The sequence below is a fragment of the Pinus tabuliformis genome, chromosome 9, assembly GCF_031772625.1.
Source record: "Pinus tabuliformis cultivar Carrire ecotype Pingquan chromosome 9, CPIR1, whole genome shotgun sequence".
NCBI classification, from domain to species: Eukaryota; Viridiplantae; Streptophyta; class Pinopsida; order Pinales; family Pinaceae; genus Pinus; species Pinus tabuliformis.
The window spans coordinates 1,966,917,156-1,966,943,942 of NC_142307.1; the positions used below are offsets into that span (position 1 = coordinate 1,966,917,156).

Consider the following 26,787-nt stretch of genomic DNA (forward strand, 5'->3'; position numbering starts at 1 on the left):
CATTGTCTTGATCGAAAGCGAGGCTTCTTTTGGCTGCTGCTTGGGTTGACGTCAATGACAACCAAATTCCAACACGTACTTGAACATTGGTAAAGATTACTTAGCCTTTTATGCTATGCTAATACCTTATCCAATCATAGATCTTGCTTCATCTTAAGTCCTTGTTGAATCTGCATTAGGTGATCCATATAGTGAAGCCTCCCTTGTGGAATTTAATTCACCACTAAACAGCTGGAGATATGCCACTGAGGTGACGGTGGTGGCTGATCTCTTGTTGCCATAAGGTCTAGACTTTCCTAGTGGGGGCTTTGCACTAGCCTTGCTAGACTTTGTGGTGACAGCCCCAAAGTTCAGAATGCAACTAGGCCATAGAGGGGGGAAGTGACATGCTGGAAACTGCTGTGTACATAAAAAACTTTACTGTAGGTACCCCAGCTAAAAGGAGTAAAAGGTGGTAACAGGCTACACCTGACCACCTTCAAAAGATGTAGGCATTAGATTTAAAGTGCATCATTGACAATTTAAAATATATGTCATCCATTCTCATATCTATTTCTTGTTTATTGATAATGTCTTTTTTTTGTTTATGTTGTTTATACAAAATCAGAGAAAGACTTGTTACAAAACTAAGAATATAAGTAAGTTGGAGTTATATTTGCTATCAATTGTTATAGTTCTTTCCTCTACAATTCTTTGGTTTTTTCAGTGGAATTAATTTGGCCTCATCATGTTTATGTTGATATTCTAATAGCACCAATTCAAGAGGATTAACCACTGTAAACAAATCTACTTGATCTAGAAAAGTTACCATGTCAATTGAAAGGTTGTCAGGAAGATTAAGTTTACTTTGTTCGATTTGTCTCATTTCTACATTTTTTTAAATATTGAATGCCTAATTGGCTTAAATCTTTTCTTTTGGGTTGCTAAATATAGGATATTGAGTGCAGTATTATTCTGTTATGTAGAGTGGAGAATCCTTATTGTATGGGTAGCATTATTGGTATAAGACATAGAATTTTAACTCACTCTGGGTACTCTGGGCAAAGAAAAAATCTAAGGTTATTACTATAGATATTCAACTCTTCAGGTTCCTGTTTATTGGGTGTAGTTTGTTACATGGAAATGTTATGCCTAATTTTGTCTCTGCAGATGCGATATCCGATATATTGTTAACAACTAGGAAACTTTAGGACTGATCTCTTCTTTGCCTAATGGATATCTGTATATTTGAACTCATCTTTCAACAGAGCTTCCATTGGAACCTTCACTTGCAAGGGCTCTGATAGCAGCAAATGAGATGGGTTGCTTATCTCAAACTTTGACGGTCGCAGCAATGCTATCATGTGAAAATGTATTCTCCTCGACAAACAGGTCTCTCTCTCTCTCTGACACTTGGAGTGTGGACCATCTTTTAGTAAAGTTTCATATAATTTTCTTAAGGTAAAAGCTATAAAGAAAGGATAAAATTTAGTCACATTTAGTGGTCTTGGAAAGGTTATTCACTCCATATGTTAAAATTATTAGAATAAATATGTTATACTGGTCATACCTTGTACCATAATCTAATTTAATGAATTTTATAATGTCACCTTATGTTAAAATTATGTCATGACGTGATTAACATATGTTATAATGACTTGATTAGTTTAGCCACGTGTTAAAGATTAGGTGTTGGAAGTTATGTAAGATGTGTCTTGTTCATTGTTGCCGGGATATGTAAAGTTAACAACTCGTATCTTTGAGTGATATCATTAAAATCATAATCTTTTTGTCTTCTGTCAAGAGATTAAGAACCTGCAATTGCATATGTTTGATTTTGACATAAATTATCCTTTGTATTACTTTCTAAATAAGCAAGAAACAAATTTATAATGTAGGCATACTAAACAAAGCAATTATGAGAAACAATTATACGAGGTGAATTGAAAATGGCAAATTTCTCTCCTTGGAGGGGAAGACAGTCATGCAGTGGAAGTGTAATCTGTTACTTCCCTAGTCTGTGAAAATTTCTAAACTGAAATTCTACTACTGCAACAACTGATTTATTTCACCTAGTTATTATTCACAATAAGTTATTTACGAAATCCCTTTAGTAAATATTAAAATAAATTCGACTGTAGTTATCACACAATTACCCAGAGAAAAAATACATGCACAAGAACCAATCACATCAACATAGTTATTTTTGGACAATTGTCCCCGGAAAATCCCAATGTGGGAAAACCGGTGCAGCAAATGAGGGCTTTATTAATCTTCAGCAACAATTGCTTTTACAAGGAATGATTTACAGAGAAACTGAAAGAAAACACCTGAGACTTTTCCTTTGAGAAATTATGACACTTTGGAGACCCTGCTCCCACTTCTGCGTCACCCCTACGTCACTCTACATGGCCTAGCATGGCTCTGAGTGGCTCTGCGTACCTCTGCGCCAGCCCTCGCAAGCTCTGCGTCTCTCCTTTGGACTGCGTCTCTTTGTGTGGTATCTCCCACTGTCCCTGTGTCACCTCCTCCTCTGTCACTGCCTGCTGCTGATGCCCTCCTCTTTCTCCACCCTGCAACTCTCCCTCTAAAATCAATCTCCTCTACTTGAGAATCGATTTTCCTTGAGATACTGAGTATCTTCCGGTGTGTCTCCAAATGATCCTCAAGTCTTCTCTTATCCCTTTCCTGTTGACGAATCAACGACCGAGATTAAGTCCCTAATCATCAGCGAAGATTAAAACAGACTTGACCTCATCTCTTAGAAGCTTCTTACCCTTATCTTTATTAATACCGATTAATATTTTTATTTTCGTAAGTTTAGACTTAGTAACCCATTAAAAATATTAATTATTTTAATAACTCTTCATCCGGGTGGAATTTCTGAAAATGATTTCTAGGTCTTGGAGATCTCATGTGCCTTAGCCTCTCCTCCAAATTTCAAGGCTAGAGAACATCCAATGCTACCAGAAATCAACAAAGTGTGCACTTCAAATGTTATCAAGTCCTTTAACAAGTTTATTATTTTACTATTTTGTGAGGTGTTTTCCGTGGAATGCTATCTTTGTAATATTTTATAGTATTTTGAGGAACAAGACATGGATTTTGTGGAATTTATGCATGATGCCTTAGGGGTTAGGTCTTGTTAACCCCCAAATTTGTTCCTTTGCAAATTGAAGGTTTGGGAGCCAATTTACTTCATTAGTTTGGTGTTCAGAGTATGATTTCAGAGAGGCTAGTGTTCAGAGTAAGTTTTTAGAGACAATTTTCATAAGTTAGAGTATGGTTCACTTAGAGTTTAGACACAAGATGGTTCAATCATAGGGTTGTTGTTCATAGTGTTGATTTCCTGTAAGAGAAACCGATCTTCTAATCTGATAATTACTTTCCAACAATGTTATTAGAACTAGACCAGTCATCGAATTGGTAAACCTCTTAGACCGAGAACCGGTCAAAACTGGACTGTAATATTCCTAACCCAGAATATTCTCAAACCCCAGCGAAAACTCCAACCAAATGGGTGCAAATGATATAATAACCCAGAAGTGATAAAATAACAGTGGAACAACATATAATAATGTAAACTGGAAATATAAGCAGATACAAAAGAAATGCAGCGAGAAATGCTAAGCCATTTTATTATACTGAGTAATAAAATGAGTACAAGAGGTGATTAGACAGATGGCACCTTGACTTGCACAAGGCAAGTGAAGAAATACTCTCAGAATGACAAGAATGGCCTCTTTGCGTGGATGCTGTTGCTGCTGTTAGAAAACAAATGATGATTTGGGGCTGCTTCCCTCCTCGGAAAAAGCTGAAACTCTGGATTCGGGCTCTATACAAGAAACCTAGAAAAACCCAGAAAGCTTTCTTGGAATGGCCAACCCCCGAAAAACACCCTTTTGGGGTTCTGTGCAGTTCCTCAATGCCCTGCGCTGCCACTAAAGAAAACCCCTCTAAACTCTGCCTTGAACACTGCCAAAATCCTCCAATGAGACAAGAGCTAGACCCCTGCTCAATCTCCCCTCATAACTCCACCTGCAAACCCCAATCCGACACAACAACCAAACAGAACTGCGTCCCTCTCCCAGTGCTGCGCAGTCCTCCAAAACGCTGCTAAAACTGCTGCTGGAATACTGATGAAACTATTATTGAAACACCAAAGGAAATACCTTGCCCGAGTAGGCACTCGAAGTCCCCCGGGGCTAAGGGTGAGATCTCCGAATGGAGACACTCAATGCACTAAACAGTGTTGCAGACTAGCTAAACAGCCAGCTTGCTCAGAAGTCGAAATGACTAGCTCAAGATGCATATAACTGAATGATCCAAAATGAGGGGGCTCCTATCTATTTTATAGCCTTTGCCTCTCACAATCCTTAGGCTCATCTCCTCTTGCGTGATTCCCTTCCTGCCACATGTTCTTTTCCTCCTGCGCAGTTCTTCCATGTGTCTGCGTGGGCTCCATTTTTGCTTCCCCCTTTGTTCCCCTTGGCTCCCCTTTAAGTCACAACGTTGTGCTACCTAGGAAGTGATTTTTTATTCTAAAGTGAGTTATGTTCCCCTTCCTCACTTTTTTATTTACAAATAACTATAGAAGGCAAAAATTGAACAAAATCGAATATTCCAGTTAGCCATAGCTAATTAGGAATATTACAGTCTCCCTCGGCAAAATGTTGCTTGTCCTCAAGCAATTGAAGTGATGGATGCTGTAAGATCTTCTCACTCTCCCAAGTGGCATCCTCATCCGACAAATTCTTCCACCTCACCAAGAATTCCCGGACCGTCCTGCTCCGCAGCTGCCTCTCCCTAGTGTCAATGATAGCCTCCGGCTGCAATACCAAATGCCCCTCATCATCCATGGGTGGTAGCTCATCTGTCACGGTCACCTGCTGCCCCAATGCCTTCTTTAGGCATGATACATGAAAAATGTTATGAATCTTGCTGCCTTGGGGTAGCTCCAACTCATATGCAACCTGTCCAATCCTGTGTATCACCCTGTATGGCCCATAAAAGCGGGGCTTGAGCTTCTCAGCCCCCTTCTGCTTCAGTGATGACTGTCGGTATGGCTGTAATCGTAGGTAGACCATGTCCCCTACCTCGAACTGCCTCTCCACCCGACCCCTGTCGGCATACAACTTCTGCTAGTTCTGCGCTGTAGCCATGTTATCCTTGAGAGCTCGGAGGATATCCTGGCTCTCTTAGATCCAAATCTTGGCTCTAGGAGCCCTGCTATCACCAAACATCACGTCGACAAAAGATAAAGGATGATACCCATATAAAGCATAGAATGGTGACATACCAATGGACATGTGATGTGAAGTATTGTAGCAGTACTCCCCCATATGCAACCACTTCAGCCATGCTCGCTGCTGCCCACTGACATAGTTATGCAAGTAGCCCTCCAGCCACTTGTTAACTATCTCCGTCTGCCCATTCGTCTGTGGGTGATAACTGGTACTCGGAGTCAACTCCGTCCCCACCAACCGGAAAAGCTCCAGCCAAAACCCGCCCATGAAATGGGTGTCCTTGTCACTGACGATGGTCTTAGGAAGACCATGTAGCCTGAAGATCTCTCTGAAGAACAGCTCGGCCACCTGTGCTGTTGTGTAGTGTGCGGATATGGCAAAGAAATGTGCGTACTTTGTTAGTCGGTCAACGACGACAAAGATATAATCCTTTCCTTGTACTGTGGGCAATCCTGTGATGAAGTCCATCGAAATGCTCTCCCATTTCCCCTCTGGAATGGGTAGCGGCTGCAATCAACCCGCGGGATGGCTCATCTCTCCCTTGTTCCGCTGGCAAACATCGCACTCCCTGATATGTCGGAGTATGTCCTCCTTGAGACCCTTCCAGGAGAACCTCTCTCTAATGGCCCTGTAGGTTTTGGTAAACCCCTGATGGCCTGCCAATGGTGAATCATGTGATGCCTAGAGTATCTTCTCCTTGAGCTGAGATCCCTCAGTCAAGAAGATCTGATCCCTGTAACAGATGATCTCATCGATCACCCTGAACCTGTCATCTGCCACCTGCCCGTCCAAAATCTCACATGCAAACCTGTCCTTGGAGTACTCTACTAAGAGTCGAGCCCTCCGGTCTGTATCCAAACTCATAAGAGACAACGTAGCTGGTCTACGTGAAAGGGCATCTGCTACCACATTGTTCTTAACCTTGACATACTCAATGTCAAAGTCATAGGCTTGGATCTTACTGATCCACTTCTGCTGCCTCTCCTGCAACTGCTTCTGTTCCAAAAAGAACTTGAGGCTGTTGTGATCAGTTCTCACCCTAAACCTGTTCCCCACCAAATACTGCCGGTACTTAGCCAATGCATGCATGATGGCCAGCATTTCCTTGTCGTATATAGAATACAACCTCTCTTGCGGAAGGAGCTTCCGGCTCTCAAAGGCTATAGGGTGACCTCCCTGCATCAATACTGCGCCCATCCCCTCTCCCGATGCATCACACTCCAAAACAAATGGCTGCGTAAAATCTGGCAATGCAAGCACCGTGCAGCTGCTCATAACCTCCTTGAACCTATCAAAGGCTCGCTGCAATGTATCCGACCAACTGAATGCCCCCTTCCTCGTCAAATCTGTCAAGGGTGCAACAAGTTGTGAGAAACCTTTGACGAACTTCCGGTAGTAAGTATACATGTCAATGAATCCTCGAAGTTCTGTCACGTTTCTCGGCTCCGGCCAATCTCTAATGGCCCTAATCTTCTCCTCGTGGACCCTCACTCCGTCCACTCCAATGATGTGTCCCAAGTATAACATCTCTGTCAACCCGAACTCACATTTGGAGAGCTTGGCATAAAACTGCTGCTCCTCCAAGATGTGTAATACTGTCTCAATATGCTGGAGATGCTCCTCCCATGTCCTGCTGTAAATGAGTATATCATCATAGAACACCAACACAAACTTCCTCAAGTGACTACGGAAGATGTGATTCATGCAAGACTGGAATGTAGCTGGGGCGTTGGTTAGCCCGAAGGGCATCACCAAAAACTCAAAGTGCCCATAGTGACATCTGAAGGCGGTCTTGGGAATGTCCTGCGCCCTCACGCGAATCTGATGGTACCTTGATCTCAAATCAATCTTTGAGAAGAACCGTGCTCCTCTCAACTCATCCATCAACTTATCGATCCTGGGTATGGGGTACCTATTCTTCAGTGTCCTCTTGTTCAGGGCACTGTAATCAATGCACATCATCAATGTACCGTCCTTTTTCACCAACAACACAGAAGAAGCAAAAGGACTCGTGCTCGGTCGAATGTGCCCAAGTGCCAACAACTCTTGGATAGCCCGCTCAATCTCGTCCCAATAGGCCTTGGGGTGCCTATAGGGGGTGGTGATCACTGCCTGGATGCCCTGCTCAAGCTCGATAGTGTGCTCAAACCCTCGATCTGGTGGCTGTCCTGGTGGAATCTCTCCAAACACTATGGCATATTGATCAAGGATGGACTGGATCTCTGGATGCATCGTTTGCCCTATAGTCCCTGCCTCTGATGTACGCAGCTCCACTGTCCACTTTATTTCTCCCTTTCGGAAGACTGCCTCCATCCAATGAGCCGACACAGTCTGAGGCGGATATGTGTGCTGTCCCCGTATCTTCTCATGCCTCCCTGTCTTCTCATCATCCCACTCCATCTCTACGGTCTTCCAATCCGTCGTGACCTTCCCTAGAGTGATAAGCCACTAAACACCCAGTATCATGTTGGTGTCCGGAATATCGACCACAAAAAAGTGGTCAGTCAACGTGTAGGTGCCCATCGTCACTGAAAGCGCTGGAACATATCGAGCACATGTCATGGTCTAATTTCCTGGGACCAAGACTGAAATCCCATCGAAGCTCTCTGTCTGTATACCTCTCCGCTCAACCATCTAGGCATCGATGAAGTTGTGGTTCGCCCCACTGTCCACCAAAACTGATACTCGCTGGCCACGTACTGTCCCCCGTACTCGTAGTGTCAGATATTTGGGTACTCCTCGCAATGCTACAAGGGCCCCTCCGGTAGGTGCAAATGATGCACCTCCTGTTGCTGGTGGTGGAGGTGGTAAAGGTCCCTGTATGGCATGGATAGCTCCTGCTTCCCCATCATCCTCGTCATCCTCTTCTTCACTGCTCTTGGAGAAGACCTCAATAAAATGTGCTTTACCAGCAGCACATCTATGTCCCGGTGCCCATGGTTCTTGACATGTGAAGCACAACCGCTTCTTCTTCAGCTCCCTCCTGGCATCATCATCAAGCTGTACTCGTCCTGGATTCCCCTTTGGAGGTGGAATCCTCACGTCCTTCCCCTTAGACTGGAAAGTCTGTCTCTGGGGGTAAGGTGTCCGGGTCCTGGGTATGAAATCCTGTAAGTCCCGGGTCCTGTTGATAGCGTCCTGGAGTGTGGCTGGTCTAGTGGGTTGGACTAGACCCCGAAGTGGCTCTGCTAACCCCTCAACATACATATAGACCCTCCGTGTTGTGGATAGGTGTGGCACCATCACAGAAACCCTCAAGAAATCTGCAATGTAGGTCTCTGGGCTCCTTGTCTGTTTGAGCCTCGTCAGCTCAACGAAATGCTGCTCCTCCGATCAAATCGCTCCATCAGTCTCCTGGTAAACTCGACATATGTCGTCATTGTGGAGTGCCCCAGTGTAACCATCCCCATGAAACCACCAATCCTGGGCCTTGCCATCCAAATGCAATGTTGCCACCTCGATGGCCTCCGCCTCCGACATCTGGTTAAGCTGGAAATAAATGTCCAGCTTCTCTACCCAAGACTTTGCCGAACTGTTTGATGAGCCATCAAATGTAGGCAAGTGGAATCTACTCGTTGCACAATGGGTGTCGCCATCATGGTAATGCCGATACCCTCTGTGATGGTCGTGGGGTCTGCTATCCCGCTGGAGCTGAACAAAATCTCTGAATGAGAGGGCTTCCCTGAACCCCTGCCCATAGGCTTGGTACTATGCAAAATAATCGTCCATATGTCTGGGCTCTGCCTCCTGCTGGGCTACGACCCCCGTGTCTGCTCCTAAGAAAGTGGGCATGGTAGAGCGTGTAGGGGCATGTGAGGCCACCTGCTGCGCAGTATCACGCTGCTCTGGCAAGTGATGGGATGCACCTGATCCCTCACCAATCTGAAAAACTCGTGGGCTCTCACGCTATCTGGCCTCTACTGCCGTGAATCTCTACCCCATCACCTCAATCTGCCTCGACAGATCTTGCACTGATTTGAGGAGCATATCCGCAAATCTCTTCCCGTCCTCGTCGGCCATCTATTCTGCGTCTACTATTGGCTCCCTCTGTTCTGCGTCTACCACAGACTCCACCTGTTCTGCGTCCACCACAAGAACACAGTCTCCCTCCCCGTAGGTATTCCCCAACCTACATCCAATGTCTCTATACCTCGTACATCTGTAACAAATGTAGGGTTTTTCCCTTGGTGTCATAGATTGCTAGCTCCACAGGCTGAGCTAGATCTATGCTCTGATACCACTGTAATATTCCTAACCCAGAATATTCTCAAACCCCAGCAAAAACTCCAACCAAATGTGTGCAAATGATATAATAACCTAGAAGTGATAAAATAATAGTGGAACGACATATAATAATGTGAACCGGAAATATAAGCAGATACACAAGAAATGCAGCGAGAAATGCTAAGCCATTTTATTATACTGAGTAATAAAATGAGTACAAGAGGTGATTAGAAAGATGGCACCTCGATTTGCACAAGGCAAGTGAAGAAATACTCTCAGAATGACAAGAATGGCCTCTCTGCGTGGATGCCGCTGATGTGCTGTTGCTGCTGCTAGAAAAAAAATGATGATTTGGGGCTGCTTCCCTCCTCGGAAAAAGTTGAAACTCTGGATTTGGGCTCTACACAAGAAACCCAGAAAAACCCAGAAAGCTTTCCTGTAATGGCCGACCCTCGAAAAGCACCCTCTTGGGCTTCTACGCAGTTCCTCAATGCCCTGCGCTGCCACTAAAGAAAACCCCTCTAAACTCTGCCTGAAACACTACCTGAAACCCTGCCAAAATCCTCCAATGAGACAAGAGCTAGACCCCTGCTCAATCTCCCCTCATAACTCCACCTGTAAACCCCAATCCAGCACAACAACCAAATAGAATTGCGTCCCTCTCCCAGTGCTGCACAGTCCAAAACGCTGCTAAAACTGCTGCTGGAATGCTGATGAAACTATTGTTGAAACACCAAAGGAAATACCTTGCCCGAGCAGGCATTCGAAGTCCCCCAGGGCTAAGGGTGAGATCTCCGAACGGAGACACTCAATGTACTAAACAGTGCTGCAGACTAGCTAAATAGCCAGCGTGCTTAGAAGTCAAAACGACTAGCTCAAAATGCACATAACTGAATGATCCAAAATGAGGGGCCTCCTATCTATTTTATAGCCTCTGCCTCTCACAATCCCTAGGTTGATCTCCTCCTGCGTGATTCCCTTCCTGCCACGTGTTCTTTTCCTCCTGTGCAGTTCCTCCATGTGTCTGCGTGGGCTCCATTTCTGCGTCCCCCTTTGGCCCCCTTGGCTCCCCTTTAAGTCACAACATTGTGCTACCTAGGAAGTGACTTTTTATTCTGAAGTGAGTTATGTTCCCCTTCCTCACTTTTTTATTTACAAATAACTATAGAAGGCAAAAATTGAACAAAATCGAATATTCCAATTAGCCATAGCTAATTAGGAATATTACATGGACTGGAGCCAGTAAAAAAACTGGACCAAAAATTGGTCAACCAAAAACACAAAGTATTCAGATTTTAAAGAAAACCACTTATATTCATGTGCATCCATCTGAATCCAAACCATTTATACACAAATAAGCAAAAATTCTCATTTATAGAGCATGTAAGGGTTTGTTGACCATATGTGTCAACTACCCTAAGATACAGAGTACATGTCAGTGGGTGACATTTTTCAAAGTCATCATCATCTTGCAACTTCCAGATTGTTATTGTAATCCCAAATTCTGTATCCCTATGGGATTTTATTGTAGAAATGATTCTAGTATGTCTATTAAACCATGTAAAACATCTAGGTAAGTTGATGATTCTTAGTAAAGAGTTTCACTCTAGGGAGTTTTTATCCTCCGCCAATTATTCACGTTTTCCAACCCTTATAATTGGCAAAGTTTTTCTCCCACACATACCCCAAAGCTAGAGTGGCGCTCAATGGTAAGGTCTTAGGTAAGTCCTAGTGGTATCGAGTCTATGTAAATTATCATACTGTATCATCTGTCAAGTGTCGCAGAATTTGTTTGTGTCTAGAGGTCATGTTTTAATTGTAATTTTCCCCTTATTTATGGGATTTATATGTAATACTCGATGTAAAAGTGTCGTTTATAGAAGTAGTAAGGGGTATGAGTAATTGATTTTACACCACAACTCCTAGGCTTTCTATCTAGACACACTTTGAGGGTGGAAAATATGTGTAAATCCCCTTTTGAGTCATTTATTTTACTTTCTAGTGAAAAATGTCGAAATGATTAAGTTGAAAATTGGTCAAAAAATTAAAATGAGAGAATTTTCTTTTAAGTGGAAAAATTATCAAAAAAATATTGAGGACCTTTCCCGAAAGGAATCAAGTCAAAAATATGATAAAGGTCACATTTCCAAGGCAGAAAGCCCCACTCAAAGAATTGGTTGGGCCAAAAAGAATTAATTTCTCAAGGAAATCAATTTTTTTTGTCCAGGTGGTGATGTTGAATGATGGAATTTCGAGAATTCTATTTTTTGAAGATTCTCCAGTGGTCCAAAACCACCTAGAAGTCAAAGCTTGGTCCATCTAGCTTAGCAATCAAGGAATTTGATTTTTTTTGGAGATTTGTGCAATAGTAATCAAGGGAACTAACCGTTTTTCCACTTGGAGGGGTCTTATGCTCTCATTTTTTCTATATAAGGAAGTTATTTGCTCCTCATTTAATCGTGAAAAAACTTGTAATCGAGCTCGGAGTCAATTCTGCTTGTCTGTAATATTTTTTCTGGAATAATAAAGAAGTCTTTGGGGTTTATTCATGGTGGTGTTCCTCTTTTGCTTCTTGTGGTAATATTTTTCTAAATCATGTTCTTAATGCTCTATTGAATTTAAAATTTTAAAAGTTATTATTTCATTAGCCAGTTGTTGGATTAATTATTTGCACAGGTATCTTGCATTAATTATTGGGTTTAGAGAAACATATTAAGTTGATTGAGCTAGCAGGTATCTCTAGTTCTTGAGATTTATTGTGTTATCTAACCTCTAGTGATCTAATAACTTGATCTTAAGTGTGTAGAGACTTTATGGTATTCAGATCTTGGGCGTGAGGGGAAGTCGTCGGTTAAACCAACCAACTCCCAAGACAAGAAAGCTTAAGAGCCCACTTTGTTAAATTTCAAGGCTTATCTAGCGATTTGTTTTGCAAAGGTCTTGGCTATTGCTCACCTATTAAATTATTTCACTTATCTATTTTTAATCTATTTGTGCAGTAATTGAATATATCTGCTTATAAGAACCATAAATCATTGTAAATTTTGTAAATTATTTTTTTAAATAAATTTTCTAAGCCTTGTACATATTTCTCTATTTTGTATATAGCCATTGGGGTTTTTAGGTTGTTTTTTTTGCAGATCTGAAGGAAGGACGAGTGTTTCTCTCTTGATTGTTGCAGGTGGATTTTTCAAGGGATGAAGTAGAAATAGACTTCTTGAAGGCTCTAGCCCTCACCTAGTATAAACGGCTAGGGTTTCTAGCTCACCGTCTCATTTTTAGAGGGCCGTCTAACTTTTCTTCCTCCTTGTTCAAGGCCGCAAGGGTTTTAGTCCTCTCTAGGCCTCTTAAGGAGATCAATCCATATTTTTGTGGCTTCATTTGTTCAACGAATTTTTTTCTTAGGAAGTGACTATGGTTTAAGCCCTTGTTTTCACTTTAGAAATTGATTTTTTGGCAAGGGTTTTGATTTTAAATTTTGTAAATAATTTTCTAATTATTTTCTCCATTTTCATTTAAAATCTAACTTGGATTTTGTTTTTGTAGGCTTATAAACATATTTTGTGGGTCATGTTTAGACCCTACACCTTCTTTTGGCTAGCTGCTAGCCTTTTGACCTCCTTCTAGCCTAGCTGCAGCCTCTTGGGGTTTGTTTACCTTAGCCACATGACTCCAGGGACTTCTATTGTTTGCTTTCATTTTTTAATACTAACCCTTGGTATTTTTTGTAGACCTATTCTCACGTTTTCTAAGGGTTTTACCACTTATTTTTGGGCTTGAGACTAGCCACTTGGAGCTGACCACTTGAGACATATTTCAAGGCTAGTGGTAAGGTTTATTAGGGCTCTTTCCTCCTAGCTGTGAGCTTTTGAGGAGGCCGCATATCTTCTGATTTGAAATTTGAAGATTTAAGGCTTGGAAACACATAATTAATCATATAACTTTTCATAATTTTTTTAACCTTTTTCTTTGATAGGCCGTGGGCTTTTGTGGACTGATTCATCTAGGCCGTCGGGTTTTTGAGGTCTGGTGCAAGTCATTCTTCATTGAATTTTATCATTCATTTGCTTATAGCCTCCTCTCTTGGCATTTGGTGATCTTGAGGAGTAGTTGTCGATTGTTGAGAGTGCTATTCATTGTAATCCTCTCAAGTGTTGGAAAAGCCTTTCTCACTGTCCTAGAGGCTTTTTTTTTTTCATTTGTAAGTTAATAATAAAATCGATATTCTTTCTTGAAGGGGGCTTGGGATTCAGTGCAATGGTATTCCCTTCCTTATTGAAAAGGGAAGAGCCTCTATCTTCTTAGTTAGTTTCTCTTGGTTTGGTGTTAAATACTAATGCTTTTTCTATTTCTCTCATTGATATCATAAGTTAGATCTAGTCTTTGAATTGCATCTTTTCAGTTCCTTTTGTTAGTAATCTCATTTGCCATTATCTATTTGTGCTTATATCATTGAATTTCTCACTTGTTCTAATTGTTATTTCATATAAGTGAAGAACATCCTAATAAGCACTATAACTAAAGGCATTTGAATTGTTGTTATTGTTTCACTGAGGAATCCTAAAGTGCTTCATTGGTTTACTATTGGAAGCCATATAATCTTGAGTTCTAAGTGATATTTCATAATCTTGGTTATAAGTGTTTTAACTCTCCTTACATTGAAGCAATCTCTATTCATTTGCATTATCATCTTAGATCTAGTCTTGCATTTTAAAATTTACCTCTAGGCATAAGCTTGGTTGTATAGAATGTTAGGACCACCTTCTTCATATTCAATTTGAGAAGCTTGAACCTTACTCAATGGTTAAAACGAGTGACCTTGCAGTTCTCTTTTGGGCAATCCCTTGCAGGAACGAAGACACTTGGGTCACTAGAACTCTTGGGTAGGTATCGTTAATGAGGCCTTAGCTTCCTTCCCGAGTAGATCTTTCTACAACCTTGTTTCCGACTTGCTGCAAAATAGTTGAGAAGAAGGCTTTCATCTAGATTAGGCATATAATTAAAATTGACCAAGATCATGCATCTCACATTAGGTAGATCTTGCATTCATCCATCATTTGATCATTGGTGATTGGAATTGTGAGCTCAATCTATAATTGCAAGTTTTACATTATTGTACTTGTCATTTCAACTTTATTGTCTTTAAATATCTTTTTTACTTGAAAGCACAAGTTTATTTCCTTGCAATTGTCTTGTAAACGATATATTGCTCATATAATTGATTATCTTGATCTATTGATTATTTGTACGAACATCTTCTTGCAACATTGCTTATCCTGTAGCTTGAGATATCATATATCATTATGCAAGTTACTTAAATTATTTGAGCATTGTTATTAAGGCACTAGTCTCTTATTATTTCACCTTAACTGTCATATTGATCTAATTGAATCTATCTATCTCACATTGGTCAGTTTAATAACTTAGCTTTCCATCCAATCTTAACTCAAGTTGCTAAGAGAAGTAATTGCCTTGCTTCTTGATATCCTAGACTTGTTGTTTTTGTTGGAAAATATGGAGACTTGTAGATTATAACTTATTTTTCCTTATCTTGATAATTACTTGTGATGTTAGTTGGTCTTTTATTACTTCTTTAAATCTGTTCATCAAGCAATTGCCAAACACAATGAAGATCACAAAGAGAGAGAGAGTACACAAGATGTAGGCTCCAAGCAAGGGCAAAACCCCTCCAAGGGGAAAGCCCAAAAATTTCTTCTCTTATTTAGACTGTGCTTACAAAAGAGAGTTTTAAGACCCAAATACCAAAGCCAACAAACCCTTACAAGCCCCAAGCCAACCCCCAACAAGATCTTCCTTGACAACTTCTAGAACTTCGACACTGCTTCACGGCTACTGCAACTTCGACCCTTGCAACATAATTTCAACCCTGCAATTTCGACCCCTTGCAACTGTTACGAAATTTTGTCCTCCTGCAACTGGCAGCGTCACAAACCCTAGTGAGACAAGAGAGAAGCTTCATTGAAAAAATTTTGACTTCTGCTCTTCTTCTTCGTCCTTGCAACTACTCTTCTGCTCCTTCGCTATTGCAGATAGAACTTGCTTGAGATGTGTGTCCAAATGAGGTTGAGCTCCCTTGTATATGTAGCCTTTCTTGAGGGTCGAATAGCCCTCCTTTAAGCCGACTTGATCTTGGTCTTGGGCTTATCCATGGCTTTTCCTTGATAAAATAAATATTTTAATTCATTACAATGAGGCCAAATGGGACTATGAGACATTATCAATATTATTCTTTATCCTAGAAAGACCTAGAAAGACCTAGAAGACCTAAAAGCATGAAGAACATGCTTTTGAATCAAACTAGTATGAAACCCATACTCCAAAAATATAATTTTCTTTTTCTTTTTCTTTATAAAGATTATACAATGTCATGATTACAATTACATCATAATGAAGAACAAACCTAGTTACAAATTTAAGCACTCCCTCTTAAGTAGGGAGGTATTCATGGTACAAGGAATCTCAATCTTGAAGCATTCTCATAAGAAGAGTGAGATTGATAAGCCATCGTTGTCAAACATATTTTTATCATAAGAAACACTGTCCTTGAAGGCCTTAGTTGGACAATATCATCTTTAATTATGAGGATTATGCTGGGAGGCTTTACATGAGCTGCCACACAACCTCTCAAGGCACATACCCCATCTGAATGTCTATAATGTATGTCCTTTTAGGACTATTCTTATCTTGGATTCACAAACCTGGATCCTCAAGGAATATCGGTCCTCTTCGAATATTCTTATCTTGGAAGCGCTACCTCATCCTCAATGAGCATTGGTCAACAACTTCTTTCCTTGGATTCTACAATCCATAAGAACTTCCAATCTAGAGGCTTATCCAATCCTTCAAACTCCATTCTTTCTTTATGGCCTTCACTAAGACTTACGACTGTTAGTGCTACTCTAGTGCATGGCCGATAAAGACAAGAACTATTTGATCTCAGTCCCTCTCAATCAGGGAAGTGATATCCACCAAACCAAGCTTACCTCTCAAGTACTCAAGCTTCTTGTTTGGTAATGCTTTAGTTAGTATTTCTGCTACTTGTTCATCTGTAGGTAGATAGTGCAATGTTCATTTGTAGGTAGATAATGTAGCTCCGCGACCCCATCTCGTACCAAGCTTCTGATGTAGTGGTACTTGTTGTTTATATGCTTAGTCTTAGCATGAAACACCGAGTCTTCTGTCAATCTTATGCAACTCTAATTATTGCAATGTATCCATGTACGACTAAGCTGTCCTTCAAACAAGTCTGATAGTAACTGCCCGAGCCAAACTGCTTCCCGACAAACCTCGCTTGCAGCAACATATTCAGCTTCAGCACTACTCAAAGCAACCATATCCTGCTTTTAGCTCATCCATGAGACCATGGAAGATCCTAGGCTGAAGCATCCCCCTGTTGTGCTTCTTCCGTCTATCTCACTGGCACCCCAATCTGAATCTGTATATCCCACAAGTTGGACTTTATTACTTGTGTACCAGAGGCAGTGATATATAGTTCCATGTAAATATCGTAGGATATGCTTGGCTGCAATTCAATGATCTTGTTTTGGCTCCATCTGAAACTGACTTAGGACATTTACTGCAAAAAAAATGTCCAGTCTAGTATTTACTAGATACATCAAGGACCCAATCAATTGTTTGTAGCAAGTAGAATCCACCAAACTAGATTCTAAACTCCTCAACTTCTTCAAATTAGTAATCATAGGAGTCATCATAGACTTGCAATCCATCATGCCATACTTTTGAAGCATCTTGATCACATATTTACCTTGATCGAGATATATCTCTTCTAGCTTTTGCCATACCTCGAGTCTAAAATATTAATGCATGATCCCAAGATCCTTCATATCAAATTTTGCTGCTAACTACTTCTTGTATTCCTGAATCCGATGCTTTACACCTGTACCTAGTAGATCATCCACATACAAGAGTATGATAATTGATTCATCTTGGACCACCCTGATATATAGGTTAGAATCTGCATCCACTTGTTGTGCTTCTTCCATTTGTCTCACTTCCACTCCAATCTGAATTTGTATATCCCACGAGTTGGAATTCATTACTAGTGTACCAGAGGCAGTGATATATAGTTGGAATATCTTAGGATATGCTTGGTCGTAATCCAATGATCATGTTTTGGCTCCATCTGATATTGACTTAGGACATTTACTGCAAAACAAATGTCTGGTCTAGTATTTACTAGATACATCAAAGACCCAATCAATTGTTTGTAGGAAGTAGGATCCACCAGACTAGATTCTAAACTCATCAACTTCTTTAAATTGAAAATCATAGTAGTCATCATAGGGTTTCAATCTGTCATGCCATACTTTTGAAGCATCTTGATCACATATTTACTGTTGAAATGTGTAACTAGGTTTGGTCTTCATAATGTCTATTGTAATCATGATTTTATGTATTTGAGGAAAAGAGGAAAATATTTTTATTATTGTCATTGTTGATGCATGGGTTTCATTCTCAAGATAAATTTATTTATAGGTCAAGCACCCATTGAGTGCTGCTTGGTTTATCATAAAATTATGAAGTCAAAAGAGTCATTGTCATACATGTAAGACCCCTTTGGGCATGTTGTATCTTGTCAAGATTTTTTTTTTAAAGTTGAAAGTGTCATAAATACCCTCAAACAGGTTGGCATACAAGAATGATCAAGTCGACCTCAACGACAACAGTTCGACCTCCTAAGAAGCCTATATATAAGGGAATCTCGATTGCATTTTTAAGGACAATTTCGATGAAGCAAGAAGTAGTTCGATCTCCTCAAGAAAGAAGCTGGAAAAGGACGAAATCAAGGAAAAGAAGAAGAAAAGCAAGATCGAAGTTTTGGACCTCTCTCTCTCTCTCTTGTTAGGGTTTCTAAAGTAGCTATTAGACCGAAATTACCGAGTTTTCTAGGAAAGTTTGTTGATTTGGGGTAGCATCAAATGTGCTCTAGCCACGAAAATTGGTGGAGAGGCTAAAGCACATGAGATCTCCAAGACCCAGAAATGGTTTGGGCAGAATCTAACCAGTTTGGGAGATATTAAAATAATTAATATTTTTAATGGAGTCCCTAAGTCTAAACTTAGGGAAAAAAATATTAATGTGAATTAATATAAATTTGAGTTAGAATGGTTCAAAAGTCATGGATCAAGCCAGATCTAATCTTACCCGTTGATTAGGGACTTAATCTCGGTCGTTGAAATGTCAACGAGAAAAGTATAAAAGGAGGCTTGAGGGTCACTTGGAGAACACACTGAGTTAATCAAGAATTCGATTTTCTGGGGCAGGGCTTGCGGAGGAAATCAAAGGAGTGATCATAGTTGCAGCTGAGGGGAAGTGAATGCAATAGTAGAGAGGTAGAGATAGTACCGGGAGCATCAATGCAAAAGTCGGGCGAGGGTTGATGCAGAGCCAGCTAGAGGCCACACAGAGGCAGTGAGGAGCTGCACAGAGCTTGAGGAGTGCCATCGTGGGAGACACAGAGGCTCCAAAGGCTGACGCAGAGACCAGAGAGGCTGACGTTGGGCCAAAGAGGCTGACGCTGAGTAGACGTTGGGCCAGAGAGGTTGATGCAGACCCTAGAGGTTGACGTTGGGAGATTTCGTGGGGCAGATTGGGGCTGATATCTGTCTCTGACTGAGAGGTACTACTGCTGAGGGCATTCTCTGTTGGGTGAGCCATTTCTGGCACCCAGATTGTATTTTGAAACTGCTTAATAATAAAACCCTCAGATAGCTGCACCGGTTTTCCCGCATTGGGTTTTTCCGGGGACATTAGTCCAAAAATAACGGTGTCACTTGTGTGCTTGTTTTTCCTTCAGTTGATGATCTATATGTGTTGAGACTGTACTTGTATTTATTTTCAGTATTTACATGGTAAATAACTTGTTAATTAACAAAACAAGTAGGAAGAAATAAATCAGAAAGTACAGGAAGGATTTCTAACAGTTAGACTTAGAAATTCCAACAAAGCTGAAATTGTAGAAGAAACTATTGGGAAAATCAAAGTTGCATAAAAAAATATTGGGTAAATCAAAGTTGCAGAAGAAGTTGTTGGGAAAGTCAAGGTTGCAGAAGAAATTGCTGGGAAGTTGAAGTTGTTGGAGAAGTTGTAGAAGAAGTTGCTGGAAATTGCTAGGTCGAAGTTGTTGGAGAAGTTGCTTGGGGTTGAATTTGTTATAAAAGTTGTTGGAAGTTGTAAAGGATGACTTGGTCTTGGAGGGGTCTTTGACAAGGGTCTTAGGTCGTGGAATTCGTCATTTGAAGTTCTATAAGAAGTGAGGAATTCTTGTGGGTTTTCCTCTCAAGAGGAGAAGTATTGGCCCTGGATTGTAACCTACAGTCTGTGTCCTCTTGTCACATTGATCTTTATTGTTTGGTAGCTGTTTGATGATAGAAAATACAATACTAATCAAGTTGAAGAAGAAACTAATCAAGTTAAGTAAAATGGCATCACAAGTAGTTATCAAAGTAAGAGAAATTACCTAATTTATTTTCCCCTAGATTTCTCAACATGGTATCGGAGCTAAGTTGACTACAACAAGAAGAAGAGACAACTTGAAGATCACATCATTAAAGAAAGATACACAAGGGTTGAGCAATCTAAGGAACAATCAAGGAGGACCGTTCATTACATCACAAGGATCACATCACCACAACTATTGGAAGAAGAAAAAGACCTCAAAAACCTTAACTCCATTGAAAGAAGGACTACACATTTGAAGCATCTTGAAGTTTCCATATTCTACATTTCTATATCTAAAGGAAGCAAGAAGAAGCATTGCCATCATCATCTAAGAAATCAAGGTGATCTCCCTCACATTGAAGCAAAGATCACATCTCAAACGTCCTTAAAGAAGATCATCAAGGAAGCAACATCTTCAGGAAGGCATCAAGTTGAAGATATCATCACCTAGGAGCATCTTCACTTGACAAGTAAGTATCTTTATATTTATGTCTAAATCTACTATCAACATGACTTCAATCTGCAAGGAGAGCAACAAACTAGTTGGGTCATCAAATTTCCTTGCATGGAAAAAGAAGATAGATTTGATCCTCATAGAGAATGAAGTTAATGAATATGTTAAGGGTTCAATCTCCAAACCATCTGAAGAGCAAGCTCAAGCATTGTCGAAGTATATGAAAGGGGAAATAAGGGCTCAAAGAATCCTCATAGAACCAATCAAGGATTCCCTCATCTCTTATGTAGCAATGTTGGGGAAATCGAAGGATATCTATGAATAGTTGGTAGAATTGTTTTATGTAAGCACTGCGGGAGAAGTCATATCACTGAGAACCGAACTATACATGATGAAGGTATCAAAGGAAGGAGTAGCCCCATACCTTATGAGGGTATTTGAAGTAAAAGATCAACTACAAGATCTAGGAGAAATAATGTCCGATAAAGAAGTGACCACCGTTGTGCTCAATGCACTACCTGATGAATGGGGTAACTTTGTATCAAGTATCTATGGAAAGAAGGAAGCCACTACATTCAGTGAACTTTGGTCATTATGTAAGATTGAGGAAACTAGGTTAAAAGAACAAAATCAATGTTGGATCATATGAACAAATTCAAGCATTTGCTGCCATGGCTAGGTAGAAAGGAAAGTTTGATCCTCGAAAAGGGAAGAAAATCGACATGTCAAAGATACAATGTTATGAGTGGAATGAATATGGGCATTTCAAAAGGAATTGTCCTAAACTTAAGAAGGACAACAAAAAGAGAAAGGAAAGAGATGAAGCCCATGTCATCGAAGAATTAGAAGAAGAACCCGAAAGGAAGAAGTCAAAGGAGGAAGTGATAGACCTCCACTATTACAAGGTCTCTCACACATTTTCATGTACATAGAAGTTGGCAAGTAAATGTAGGAAACATCAAGAAAGATAGATGCATTGGAGTTGGGATAAAGATGACATCATCATAGAAGCATTGAAGGATAGCTAAAGTAGAAGTCTACAGGGAAGTAGCTCATGGCATCTCCATTGGAAGCATATAAGGACAACCGAAGTAGCAGTATATATCGTTGGAGGAAAGTCATCTAGCAAGATAAAAGATGAAAGAGGTCATCATACATAATCATTATTAGAAAGGAGCATTTGCAGAATGGGGATCATCGAGACCCTCCACTAGAATTTTTAGAAGGTGGTTCACCTCTACTTAGAAGAAGCAAGTGCCTCGTAGATAGTCCACATTCCACCTTGTGTGGGATCCACTGGTAAGGTATGAAGACAAAGATGTGCAACATGTTAAGTTGGCTGAAGTACTTTCATCTTCAAGCGAGGAAATGAAGTTACTAAGGACGTCTAGATGACCAAAAGTAGAAAGAGGTATGTATATATTTGATAGATAATATCATGTCATCATATGGTTGAATGGTTGGATGCTCTATCTCATGAGCATGATCGAAGAAGAAGGGTAGCTTCCATCAGAATGATGCATGAAGGCATGTAGACAATGTGCCTTGAACTCTTCCACATATTGATAAGATGAAATCAACATAATACAACCTCATATGGACTATGAGGTGGTTGACAATCATGGTTCCTATGTTGAAAGAACCATGTCAAGAAGATCCCGAGGAAAGCAATCTGTGGAAACGATGAAAGAAGAGTTCGTGGGAAGATGCATCTATAAGATAAGATAAGGAATCAACATATGATATTGTTTAGAAGGATTAGCTATGCCATCTCCATGTAGAAGGTATGAAGACCTTGATATGTATGCTAGAAAAAGGAGAACATTGGTAATCACTATCTTGGAGATGGATTAATACATGTGCTGGATGTTGATGTTGCTAGAAGTTGATGTCATGATGAAAGGCCATCAAAAAGAGGTAACTTTGATTTATTGTTCAGTTTGATTTTTGAAAGCATCTGGTTGGGTTGAAACATGGCTACTAGAAGAGAGTTGTGGAATTCACTTACAACTAACATTCTCTAGATTGGATGGAAGATATTTAAAGAAACATGACTTGGAAGAGGTAGCTTTATGAAGGAAAGCCAGATGTGGAATCAAAGATCACTTTCTGATGAAGAAAAAAGATGACATATCTATTGGTTCAACCCTATGGTTTGTTGAAGGGAAGTGATGGAGAAAGATGTCCGAAGCCCTACAAAGAAGTTATGATGAAGAAGGCTCCATAATGAAGAAGATGAAGTTCATGACATGATGCAGAAAGAGGAGCCCTACAAGCCGTTGGTAGTACCATGATCTCCATAAAAGAGCAAATAGTTGCTGTTGGAAGCAAGTCCCTAGTTGAGAGGGAGAGATAGACACATCATTCTTGTCTTCATGTTATGAAGAAAGAATGGAGGATTGGGTAAGAATATGAGATTGATTCCGATACTTTTTGAGGATGTGGCAGGGCATACAATAGGCAAGAGTAGTTTAAGAGGAAATTCCTTGAGGATGTGTTATTCCAACACAAGAATGGTCGTAAAAGGACATACCTTTTGAACATCCGGATGGGGTATGTGCCTTGAGAGAGAGTGATGAAAGGTGTCAATTAGTCATTGTCTCGCCAACATTGTGCTTTGATCTTGTGGAGAGATAGAGATGTTAGTCAAGGCCTTGCTATGTGACAATGCCAGTTAATATGATGAGATGCACTGGTATGAGCTGAAAAAATAGCTTATGAGATGGCTTACCAACCTGACTCTTCTTATGAGAATTATTCAGTATGAGAACGTCCAAGTACCATGTATGGATTATGAATACCTCCCTAGTTAAGAGGGAGTGTTGAAATGTGTAACTAGGTTCGATCTTCATAATGTATATTGTAATCATGATTTTATTTATTTGGTGAAAAGAGGAAAATCAGTTTATCATTGTCATTCTTGATGCATGGGTTTAATGCTCAAGATAAATTTATTTATAGGTCAAGCACCCATTGAGTACTTCTAGGTTTGTCATAAAATTATGAAGTCAAAAGAGTCATTGTCATACATGTAAGACCCCTTTGGGCATGTTGTATCTTGTAAAGAATTTTTTTGTAAAGTCAAAAGTGTCATAAAGACCCTGCAATACCTTGTCAAACAAGTCGACCTACAAGAAGAATCAAGTTGGCGTCAAGGATAGCAATTCGACCTCCTAAGAAGCCTATATATAAGGGAACCTCAACTTCATTTGTAAGGACAATTTCGATCAAGCAAGAAGTAGTTCGATGTCCTCAAGAAAGAAGCTGGAAAAGGATGAAAATCAAGGAAAAGAAGAAGAAAAGCAAGATTGAATTTTTGGACCTCTTTCTCTCTCTTGTTATGGTTTCTAAAGTAGTTGTTAGACCAAAATTTTAGAAATTTATGGGAGAGTTGAAATTGCAGAAGAAACTGCTGGGGAAATCGAAGTTGCAGAAAAAATTGGTGGGGAAATCGAAGTTGCAGAAAAAATTGCTGGGGAAATCGAAGTTGAAGAAGAAAACGCTGGGAAAGTCAAAGTTGCAGAAGAAGTTGCTGGGGAAGTCGAAGTTATTAGAAAGTCAAAGTTGCTGCTAGGTCAAAGTTGTTGGAAGTTGCTAGGTTGAAGTTGTTGGAAGTTGCTAGGTCGAAGTTGTTAGAAAAGTTGTTGGAAGCTATGAAGGTTGACTTGGTCTTGGAGGGGTCTTTGACAAGGGTCTTAGGCCTTGGAATTCGTTATTTGAAGTTCTATAAGAAGAGAAGAATTCTTGTGGGTTTTCCTCTCAAGAGGAGTGGTTTTGGCCCTGGCTTACAACCTACATTCTGTGTCCTCTTTTCTCATTGATCTTTATTGTTTGGTAGCTGTTTGATGATAGAAAGCACAATAATAATCAAGTTGAAGAAGAAGCTAATCAAGTGAAGTAAAAAGACATCACAAGCAGTTATCAAAGTAAGAGAAATCACCTAATCTAGTTGCCCCTATATTTCTCAATATTTGCCTTGACCAAGATATATCTCTCCTGGCTTCTGCCATATCTCTAGTCCCAAATATGAATGCATGATCCCAAGATCCTTCATATTGAATTCTACTGCTAACTACTTCTTGCATTCCTGAATTCGATGCTCTACACTTGTAACTAGTAGATCATTCACATACAAGAGTATGATAACATGTTCATCTTGGACCAACCTGACATATAGGTTAGGATCTGCAGTACTCTTTGTAAAACCAAGTCTTAATAGATATGCATCCATCCTTGCATACCGAGCCATAGGTGTCTTCTTTAAGCCATATAAAGCGTTCTTCAATCTGCAGACATGAGTCCCTCTGATTTATTTCAAATCTTTGAGGCTACTTAATGTAAACCTCGTCATCAATGGTCCCATTCATGAAAGTTGTCTTGACATTCATTTGATGAATGTTCCATCTCATAGTAGCAACCAATGAAACAAGCGATCTTATTGTTTTATGCCTCGTTGTGGGAGCAAAGGTTTTCTCATAATCAATTCGTTCCTTCTGCGAGAAGCCTCTTGCGACAAACCTTTCTTTGTATTTATCTATGCTCCCATCTGCATCGTGCTTTATCTTGTAAATCCACATGGAAGTGACTGTAGATTTGTCACTTGGCCTAGGAACAATCTCCTAGAATTCGTTGTTCATTATGGATTGATATTCTTTGTGCGTAGCATTCCTCCATTCTTGATGTTTAGTTGCATCTTCATAGGAGGAAGGTTCTACTTCAATAAGCCTTGTCATGTATGCAACATACTCAAAATACCTCTTTGTTCTCTTACTTTCCCTTGATGTCCCTAATGGTTTTTGTCCTTTTTCCTCTTGATGAGTAGTTTTTAGCCAAACAAGTCTCTTCGATTTTCTGGAACAATAACTTGTTGTATTGGCTCGCAAGGACCTTTAGCATCTTCTTGAGCAGGTCCTAGTTCTTGACAATCATTATCCCAAGAGATATCATCAAATATAGGTATCTCTTCTTCATCAGAGTCAACAGGAACATCCTTTGTTTTCTTGTAAGCTATGCTCTCATCAAAGATGACATCCCTGCTCACCTCAATTTGGCGATCCTTTCGTATAGATTCTATATGCTTTTGATGAAGCACTATATCCCACAGAGATGCCCTTTAGATTGGTAGGATCTAGCTTCTTCCTCTTGTCCTTGGGTATATGAATATACACAGGACGCCCAAATATCCAAATATGATCCACACTTGGCTTCTTTCCTGTAAATGATTCTTCCGGAGTCATGTTGTTAAGAATCCTGTGAGAACTTCGATTTTGTAAGTAGATAATTATGATGCATGCCTCTCCCCACAAGAATTGAGGGAGATCTTGATGCATGTCTCCTTCTTGTACCTTAGCTCCGATACCATGTTGGAAAAATATGGAGACTTGTAGATTATGACTTATTTTTCCTTATCTTGATAATTACTTGTGATGTTAGTTTGTCTTCTTTAAATTTGTTCATTAAGAAATTACCAAACACAATGAAGATCACAAAGAGATAGAGTACACAAGATGTTGGTTCGAAGCGAAGGAAAAACCCCTCCAAGGGGAAAACCCAAAAAATGCTTCTCTTCTTCTTTTGAATCTACGTACAAAAGAAACTTCGAAGACCCAAAGACCAAAGCCAACAAACCCTTCCAACCCTGAAGCCAACACCCAACAAGATCTTCCTTGATAACTTACTTCAACACTGCTTCACGACTACTGCAACTTCGACCCCTGCGACATAATTTCAACCCTACAATTTTGCCCCCCTGCAACTGCTACAAAATTTCGTCCTCCTGCAACTGGCAGCTTCATAAACCCTAGTGAGATAAGAGAACAGATTCCTTGACAAAATTTCGACTTCTGCTCTTCTTCTTCGTCCTCCCAGCTACTCTTCTTTTCCTTCGCTATTGCAGATAGAACTTGCTTGAGATGTGTGTCCAAATGAGGTTGAGCTCCCTTGTATTTAGAGCCTTTCTTGAGGGTTGAATAGCCCTCCTTTAAGCAGACTTGATCTTGCTCTTGGGCTTATTCATGGCTTTTCCTTGATAAAATAAATATTTTTCTTCATTACAATGAGGCCAAAGGGGACTATGAGACATTCCCAATACTATTCTTTATCCTATAAAGACCTAGAAAGACTTAGAAGACCTGAAAACACGAAGAACATGCTTTTGAATCAAACTGGTATGAAACCCATACTCCAAAAATATAATTTTCTTTTTCTTTATAAAGATTATACATTGTCATGATTACAGTTACATCATAATGAAGATCGAACCTAGTTACAATTTTCAACAATTTCAAACAAGTTTCTCCTTAGTTTTCCATGTTTCAGGGACTACACGCCTTAGCTTGCCTAGGAGAGAGCTTAAACAGAGTGAGTAGGGAATAGGTGACAACCCCTAATCTAAGTGTTGCG

At 40.1% G+C, this 26,787-nt stretch overlaps 1 protein-coding gene across 2 annotated transcripts in view; it reads left to right on the plus strand.

Moving 5' to 3' along the window:
• Positions 1 to 26,787, plus strand: part of LOC149156867 (putative pre-mRNA-splicing factor ATP-dependent RNA helicase DEAH4) — a 418,919-nt gene that overhangs the window by 193,862 nt on the left and 198,270 nt on the right. For both annotated transcript variants that reach the window (XM_089438720.1, XM_089438721.1), the window contains exon 11: positions 1,248 to 1,371. In XM_089438720.1, the coding sequence (XP_089294846.1) occupies positions 1,248 to 1,371 (124 nt within the window). The remainder of the gene's footprint in view (positions 1 to 1,247; positions 1,372 to 26,787) is intronic.